Raw genomic sequence first — 9,395 nt, forward strand, 5'->3', positions numbered from 1 at the left:
CTCACACCTGAGAAACACAATTTCCAATCATTTCCGGGGCTTTTGCATCCAAGCAATCTATGTAGAATAAATTGGTCCCTTCGAAACTTACTAATCCGAGAAGTAATTTCAGCATTTTATCTGCTCCAAGGCTGATTGGCGCAAATCACAACCAACCCAACCCACTAAGATAAGTACCAATGACAAGACGCCTTGTTTACTCCAGTGAGTGACATCAATCATCCCACTTGCATGGCAATGTTTTAGCGAATGGGTTGATAACTAGTGAACTCAGGTTACCTGTTCAAAAGCAGACCTCTTACAAGGGCTTTCACGTCCATAACACCAATAAGACTAGATGCAAGATAACAGGTAGAGAAACACTGAAGTAATTCGCCATATGCAATCCATCCAGCCCTATGGAAGGCAACTTTTATTTCTAAATCTTGGAAAAACATACACCACATTCCCAGGACCTTAGCTGACCTCAGATAATAGTTTTCACTCTTTCAAAGAAGGGAAGGACCTTGCTGCCTGAATTGTATTAAGACCATTTTTATGGCTTATTGTTTCTCTGGCTATATAAGTACTACTATCATCAGCCCCAAGGGTTAGCTCAACCAATCGAGTCCCCGTTGTTAAAGTACCTCGCCGATCGGGAGGTCACAGGGTCAATTATCCTCGATGCCCTTGGGGTTAGGCTCAGCTAGTAGGCCACGGGGCTTGATCTCCTTCAGGGTTGATCAGCGCAGTTCTTTCCTATGGAAAAAAAAACTACTACTATCATCAATGTGTCTCTCATTAGTAGTAAACACAACTAAATTTTACACACTTGAAAATGGTAAATACTCCATGGAGACCCTTTCAATTTGATGCTCCAGACCAATCGCCATCTTAGCGAAAGTTCTCTCTATGATGATTAAACACAACAACATTTCTACAATATCCGAACATTTTAGCCAACCAATGACTTCTTCCCCTGTATACCAAGTTCAAATCTTTCATTTAATTGCTTCCAAATAATAGACTTCAAAAAATAAACTGAGAAAACATGAAACAATTCCTCACTTTCAAATCAGTTGCTTTTAATTCCTGTAACTATCACCACAAAAATCGCTTTGAACAACTGAATTAGTTTTAGTACCACGGAAATTAGGAGAACGCTTTATACAACAAAAACTTATGTTTTATAAAAGAACAGAATATATTAATATTATGCACAGGGGCTCATCCGATGCTCATGAGTGCAGATTAGATATTCTGCTAATACACAAAGCATAGAGAAAACTTAAATATGTCCAAACCTATGTATTACAAGTGTGAAGTATCTAATAATGTGGTGTATTACAAGTGTGAAGTATCTAATAGTTTGCAGCATATTTTTGTGTCCAAGCCCTCGCAGTCTCTTCATAACGAGCTCGGTTAGTCTTGTAAACATGAGCAATCTCAGGCACCAAAGGGTCATCCGGATTGGGGTCAGCCAACATGGAACAAACTGATAGCAGGACCTTGGAAATAGTAAGTGCAGGGCTCCATTGTTCCTTCAGTATATCCAGGCAGATGCTTCCATTCAGATTAATATTTGGGTGATAAATCTGTCAAAAATACAACTCTGGTCAGACATTTGATCAAGATATAGTTTTCTAAAACCTGTCAATATTTGGATTATTTGTTCACTGGCCGATTTTTCTAAGCCAAAGCTACAGCCCACCATGCAAAAGAAAAGGGGCAATATACTGATGAAGAGAAATATCCTGTACATAACTGTAACTGTTCTAAACTATATATATAATATATATAGATGGAGAGATACTTGTAAACATGCATGCAACGATTCCAGTACAAAAGACTATTCCCAGACAAGCGTCTGTTTTTACTACAACTAATCCATAGAAGCTTCAGAATATTGACTAGAATTGTTCACTGGCTTTGGACAGGTAGATATTATGAATGAAATAATATGACCAGAATAGTCTATCAAATATTTTATAAAATTCATTGTTCTGTTTTACACTTTCAGAATGAATACCATGGCAACTTGGATACTCATGGAACCATTTCAAAAGCTTTTTAGCTCTTGAAAGGATTTAAGCTGCACCTATGCAACTATAGTATTAACTTTAGTAGGTGTCCATTCCCAAGGCATCTACAGTGTCCATCAGGCATCTATAGTGAAGTAATAATTAAATTTCTTTTATAGACAGATTTCAGAAATTACTAACACCGAAAATCCCTACATCCGGGAAAACCTGAAGAGTTTATCATATTATACGATATACATATATCCATTCCCTCCAAACTTTACAAATAGCAACAGAAGAATACTCAGTGGCAACTACTGGCGCCAATCTGTACTAGTTAAGACTCTGGAACATCAAAGACAAACTCTTTATAAAGATTTTAGGCATTTAATCATAGACAACTTTATCATTCAGTGCCCAGAGTATCACTGTTTATCAAGATTTTAGGCACTTAATCATAGACAACTTTAGCATTCAGTGTCCAGAGTACCATCCCCTCACATCAAGTCTACTGCAAGTCTGCCAGATGGGGAGAGTTGGAGCCCTCTTCCTCTCTCTTGCTCTGGAGAAATATATAGTGGCTTGCTTACAAACATCGGATTGAAGGTGCCCACGGGGCCTAGAATAGACAGAGACAGGGTGTTCTATTAAGGAACTCTGTGGTGAAAAGGTCAACAGTTCGAAACTCTGTGGTCAAAACTACAGCCATGCTAATGGTGTGGCCTAGGCCGGGTGCAATCCCCAGGAGATTTTGATGGCACAAATGCTCCTGGGTCACAGCTACTCAAGCCACAAGTTAGGTGTGTCATTCATCTCAGGACTCACATATAGAGAGATCTAAATACAATGCTTGGACATGCCCTGAGAGGGGAAAAGGAATTCTTTGGTGGGCTTGAGATATATATATATATATAGATAGATAGATACAATGCTTGGGCACACCCTGGGGGGAAGGAATTCTTTGGTGGGCTATCATATTAATATAGAGATGGGGGTAGCTATCAATTAGCTATGGATCATAATGGTGTATATATAGAGATATAAAGAGATAATTCTGTGCGTTAAGTCAATCAGTTTAATTGGATTGCTGAGTTCACTGTTAGGTTTTTTTTGTCGTAGGTTGACTGAGGTTCAAGACCGAGTCCAGTTGGCTTAACAGCTGCTATTATGGGCAGTGGTTGAGCCACCCTCCATCCAGCTAGAGCCACCCTCCATCCAGCTATTCCATGAAAGAGGAAGGGACCCATGACCTTGAAAAAAAATAACCCAAGGGGTGCACTTAACATGCATCAACCCAAGGCACGTTGTCAATGGAAAGGCCATAGGTGACAAATTCAAATCTGATCGAATCCCTCAAGCTTACTAGCAGCTATCATCACTGACAATTGAGCCACCCCCCATACAGATTTCAAGGAAGACCAGGGCATCACGGAAGAGCTTGCAAGCTCTATTGCATGCATCACCAAACATCACTTAACGAAATTTTAAAAATATAATTTTAATATTTCTATGCACTCTAAGCAAATATAAGTATACATTCCACTTCCATTCTAACTATAGACATATTATGTTTGACTAAAACTTCATAATCCTAAAAGCATTATTGTATACACGTGCAAGTAGCTGAAAATCTAAAAAAATATCTTAGAAGAAGCCCCCGACAACCTACCTAATTAGAACAAGGAACTTGCTACCCAAAAAATTGAACAGAGGTTTTCACATCCACAAAATATACTAGTTGTGCCTACGCATGGTTGTATGACTGTGTACACTGTATGCACACATATATACAGTTGGAAAGTGAATATAAGTGCAGATAGACTGTATGCACACACATGTATACAGTTAGACAGTGGATATAATTGCAGATAGACATATACATACATATACATAATATATATGTAGATACAGTTGTACACACATTTACATGTATATACATACACATGCATACAGACAAACACGTGTTTGTATCCATATATAAACATGCATACATGTATATATGAAGAAACATACAAACACACATTCATACAAAAACATACACATGCATGAGCATGTAGACGTTCTTGTGGACACACATAGATGTACATGTATGCATATAAATACATACATATCTCCATATAGATGTATAAATGAACGGATATTTGTCCTTTTTCTGTTTCTCCTATCATAATCATTTTCATCAATAACCTATTTTGTCGAAATATCCACAAAATACCAGTGTTGTGAAAATCGCGATAAAATGAAAAAATCGCAATTTTGTCCCTCTGCCGATAAAATCGCGATAATTAAACGAAAAAATCGCCGGAATTTTTTTTTGCCGATTTTTATTGAAAAAATAAACAAAAAAATCGCGATAAAAACTTAAAAAATCGCCGGGGGTCGCGACAGCATAGTTTTATAACGTTTTTTTGGGTTTTTTCATGCAATTTTTTTTGAAAGAAACAAATAATTTTTGAGTGGGGCAGCTTAATGATCAAGTCTAGGCCCTAGTATGGATATGCTATTCATGGTAATGTTAAATTCTTAAAGTAAAAGTCATTTCATCCTTTTACTTAAATTTTTAACATTACCATGAAATGAATTCGTTCCAGCCTCATTGGATTTCATATGGAGAAAGTAGAATTTTAGATTTCATTTAAAATCCAGCAGACTTATCAGTTTTTCAGGATTTCAGGATTGGGAGATTGTAATGTTTCCAAGTGACACCACCTGCCCGGGCTACCCCTGCCACCAGTAGAGGACGTGATCTACCTCCTATAGCTCCTACTTCTAGTTTTTCAGCTTCTAGAGCACATCAGACTCCACTGCCATCTCCACCAGCACAGGCACCAGCATCTACATCTAGAGGGAAAGGGAAAGCTGTGGCATTTTCTCGCAAGAGGGGGAGAGGAAATCAATAGGATTAGACTTTCATTTTATTGTATATGACATTATGACATGATGAGATACATTATCATATTTTTTGTTGATATTTTGAGGCTGAGTTGGGACTCAGGGGTCAGGACTTACTATTCAGGACATGATTCAATGTTATGTGTGATTTTAGCGCTAGAAATGATATTAAACATCTTATATATTAGTTTTTTTATCATATTTATGTGTCAATGTATTTATTTTATGTTGTAGATGGTTTAGATATTAAAAAAATTTAAAAAAAATGAAAAAAATGAATATTTTTGTACCAAACGATTTTTTCCCAATAATTCCGATTTGTTCCCCGCGCGGATTTAATCCCGATCACGATTTTCACAACATTGCAAAATACACAATTGGTATCTGATCTAATGAATCTTGGATACTCATGCGTTGCCAGTTTTTATATAAACTGACATGAATCTATGTTAATCCCCCATACACATGCATATACATACATACAAAGATACTACCATAAATCCATGTTGATCCACATACTTACACATTAAAACATACACAAAGATACACAACCACTCATATAAACCTACCTCATTAAACCAGGATGAAGGTTAAAATAGGCCAATCTTTAGGTTTGAAGAATCACACTGAGATAATAAAAGATCAAAATTTTCAAACACAATTGGTATCTGATATAATGAATGTTGGATACTAATGCGTTGCCAGTTTTTACACAAACTGACATGAATTTATGTTAATCCCCCACACACATGCATATACATACATACAGAGATACTAATGAATCTTGGATACTCATGCGTTGCCCGTTTTTATATAAACTGACATGAATCTATGTTAATCCCCCATACACATGCATACAGAGATGCTACCATAAATCCATGTTGATCCACATACTACACATTAAAACACACACAAAGAGACACAGCCACTCATATAATAAACCTACCTCATTAAACCAGGATGAAGATTAAAATAGGCCAATCTTTAGGTTTGAAGAATCACACTGAGATAATAAAAGATCAGGTGAAAGTGAATCTATTTTTATAACAAATGGTTTAAATATGATGATAATAATGGTAATTTAATTTAAGGTTACTTATTAAACCAGGATGAAGGCTAAAAAAGGTCAATCTTTAGGTTTGAAGAATCAAACTGTGATGATAAAAGATTAGGTTAAAATGAATCTATTTTTATAATAATGGTTTAAATATGATAATAATAATGATAATTTAATTTAGGGTTGCTTCTTAACCAGACACCAAATTAATGTGTAAAATCCTCTTGTTTGAGGGAGGGAAAAGTGACCCAAGTTATACAAAACCCTAGAAAAGGAACCCTAGGTATACACAACCCTATTCTTCCAGATTCCAATCGATTTTGTAACCTTCAATGACAAAACACATGTTGTTAACCTTGAAAATCTATATTAACCCTGAAATGCTATACTCCTAAGTTTCGGAATATATGTGTATATATATGCAAACCAAAGGATTTGCAGTTGGTGCATCTGCCAGAAGCATATTGCGAATAGGGCTACCATAGGTCATAGCTTCAAATGAGGTCAAGTCCTAAAGTTAACACCACCCTCAATCTGAATTACAAGTTAAATCCGACAGCCATTGTCGCAGCTGGTGGTTGACACCATTCACATATTCTGGGGGAAAAGACACATTCTGGGGAAGTGGAACATGGTGCCGTGTTCTTTAAAATATATAAATATCTTTACAAGAAGAACAAAAGACAGTATTCAATTAATTGATATTACATTGAAATTGACGAAGAATCCATGAAAAACCTGGCGTGAATAGAGTATTTAAAAGAGAGAGAGAAGGGAGGAGGAAACGAGTAAGGAGAAATACCTTGGTCTGGAAGGTGACCTTGGGAGGCTTGAAGGGGTAATCATTGGGAAAGTGAATTTGGGCGAAAAACACACCGCCTGCATAAGGAGTATCAGCAGGACCCATGATGGTGGCCTGCCAACGGAAGAGGTCGTCTCCCGCAGGCCCTGCGCTGCACGATGAAGGCGGATCCCTCTGCAAGTCCACTAGCTCTTTCTGTATTCGCCTGCTCGCCATTTTCAATTCACGCTCGCAACGACAACTATAACCCAATTCAGCGCCAACCCAAATCCGATTCTCTAATAAACAGAAACTTGTAATGGCCAGAATAGAAGTTAGGGAGGTTATATGGGCGAAAGATGGAGGGTGGATGAGCACCGACTTATTTGCAAAGGAGAATAAAAATGAGAAAAAGCGAATTTAGGTTCGCAAGGTGGCAAAATTCGATAGCCTCCCCACCACGGCTTTCATGTTTTGGGGAAATGTGACCGATGGCCACCTTTAAGTGGATTTGGACGGTTTCTGGATTCTGTTTGTGGATATTTGTGTGGGTTTTGTACGGTTTCTGGATTTTCGTTGTGGATAATCTTATATTTTTGTGGGGTGTACAATAAAATCTGCCCAAAAGCAAAAGCAGGGAGAAGAAAAATGAGAAGGAAAAGGTAGATTTTCATGGTTTTTCGTGGAAACCATGAATCATCTTGTGCATGTCATAAAAGGTAGAAGATTTGAATGTATATATTATCATTCGAATCCTATCATGATATTCTTAATTTATTTATTCTTCTTTTCATGCTTGTAAGGTATGGGGAAGTAGGTGAGGGAATTGTGTTTCACATGAAAATGCGCAGATCCCACAGCGTTTGTGTTATAGGTCTGTGTCAGAGGATGCAGAGAGGTAAAATTATATTTTGAGATATGTATATTTTATTTTTTTGTTGGGTCATGTGAGTTATGAGTAGCTATAATTTAGGGATATTTAAGTTTTCAAAATAATTTAGGGATATTTAGGTCATACTAGTCTTTAGCATGGTTGGATTTTTGGCTGCAGAGTTTTGAACCGAAGACTTTTCCACTACGGAGTGCCTTAATAAAACACTATGTCATTGTCTATACTCTATGCCATATGGGCTAATGGTGTATATCTTTTTTAGATAAGTTTATAATTAGACATCCAAATTTATGTACATCTATGGATTGGAATAAAGTTTTTTAAAATTGGTTTTAAAAGTGGTTTTGTTTATCAATCTCTCTTTTGTTAATTAGGATGTGTTTCTCCTCAAATTTTAATGTTAGATTCTATTAATGCTCTGGTTTTAGTTGTGATTTTCCATTGGTCTCTTTGGAGGTTCAATTGTGGGTCAATGTCCCAATTTACTCGAGCTTTTATGGGTTTTGCTCTACTTTGATTGACTTATTGCTCTCACTTACAAAGGTAACTCCTTTTAAGGTGGGCTCTTCTTAGACAACAAAGGCTTTCCTTGAGGGCTCCATTTCCATAACTCTTTATGAGCTAGTCACTAAAGGCTTTAGCTCCATGATATATGCCTCAAATCCTAGCACTCTGGAAAGCTTACTAGGGATTTTTGTTATATTTGGTATCTATGATCATGGTCTTTGGTGGGTTTCGGGTTAGGGTGCCACTATTTAGAACTCGCGTTGATTGGAAATGGCTAGATTTATGGAGCTACATTGTATGTCTCACTACTTGGTCTCAACAAGCCAAAGACTCAATATTGTAGCACACTTTTCCACTTTTGTTTGGTTTCTCTGTGGTTTTTATATACTTCACCCTTACATGAGTTGTGGTACATAGATTTGTGTAGATTTGTATGTTCAGTGAAAGTTGGATCTTTAGTTTGACCCTCTAACTAACTTCTTAGTGGTTTTTGACATTGGATATGGCAACCATTCTTACCTTTATCAGGTTGCCTGATTTTTTTCTCTTGCATGGGAGTTAAAAGACACTTGATTGAGACATATAGTTCGTGCTAAATTTTCTTCATTGCAAATAATGACATTACTCAAGACTTAGACTTATTTTGCTCACTACCTAGCCTACTCCACACTTTGAGATCTATCTATGGATTTCTAGTTACCAAGTTAGTCATTGAATTAAATGAATAGACTTCTTCATTGGAAAAAATAATTGATTAAATAAAAATGTTTAAAGTATCTTAGTTTTTTCTCATGCATAGAAATTAATAGACACTTGATTAAGACATATATTTCATACTAAATTGTCTTCATTGATATATAATGGCATTATTCTATACCTAAACTTATTATGCTTACTACCTAGCTTATTTTACGACACTTTAAGACCTATCTATGAATATCTAATTACCAAATTGTACTGAATTAAATAAATAAACTTTTCCATTAAAATAATTAATTAAATAAATAAAAATAAAATATATTATTATCATTCACTTAAATTAATATACCTCACTTAAACTAATTTACCTTATAATATATATTAAACACTTTCTTTTATAAACTAATTTACCTTATAATATATATTAAACACTTTTTTTTATAATGAAGAGAGACCAACTTAGATAAGTCAAAAACCTACTTCAATCATATATATACATTAACAATGCCACAACAATATAGAAATATGGCAAAGTAGAGGATGCCTACCCAACTAGTAATATATTTT

General features: G+C 36.0%; 1 protein-coding gene across 1 annotated transcript; it reads right to left on the reverse strand.

The window, feature by feature from the left end:
• Positions 1 to 1,159: 1,159 nt before the first annotated feature.
• Positions 1,160 to 7,186, reverse strand: LOC149220574 (ubiquitin-conjugating enzyme E2 30-like). Its single transcript, XM_089384821.1, has 2 exons — positions 6,752 to 7,186; positions 1,160 to 1,574 (listed from the first exon to the last, which is right to left on the reverse strand). The coding sequence occupies exons 1-2, from the start codon at positions 6,965 to 6,967 to the stop codon at positions 1,341 to 1,343; spliced, it is 450 nt and encodes a 149-aa protein (XP_089240947.1). The 5' UTR covers positions 6,968 to 7,186; the 3' UTR covers positions 1,160 to 1,340.
• Between the last annotated feature and the right edge of the window lie 2,209 nt (positions 7,187 to 9,395).

Source organism: Pinus tabuliformis, chromosome Q, assembly GCF_031772625.1.
Source record: "Pinus tabuliformis cultivar Carrire ecotype Pingquan chromosome Q, CPIR1, whole genome shotgun sequence".
Classification (NCBI taxonomy): Eukaryota; Viridiplantae; Streptophyta; class Pinopsida; order Pinales; family Pinaceae; genus Pinus; species Pinus tabuliformis.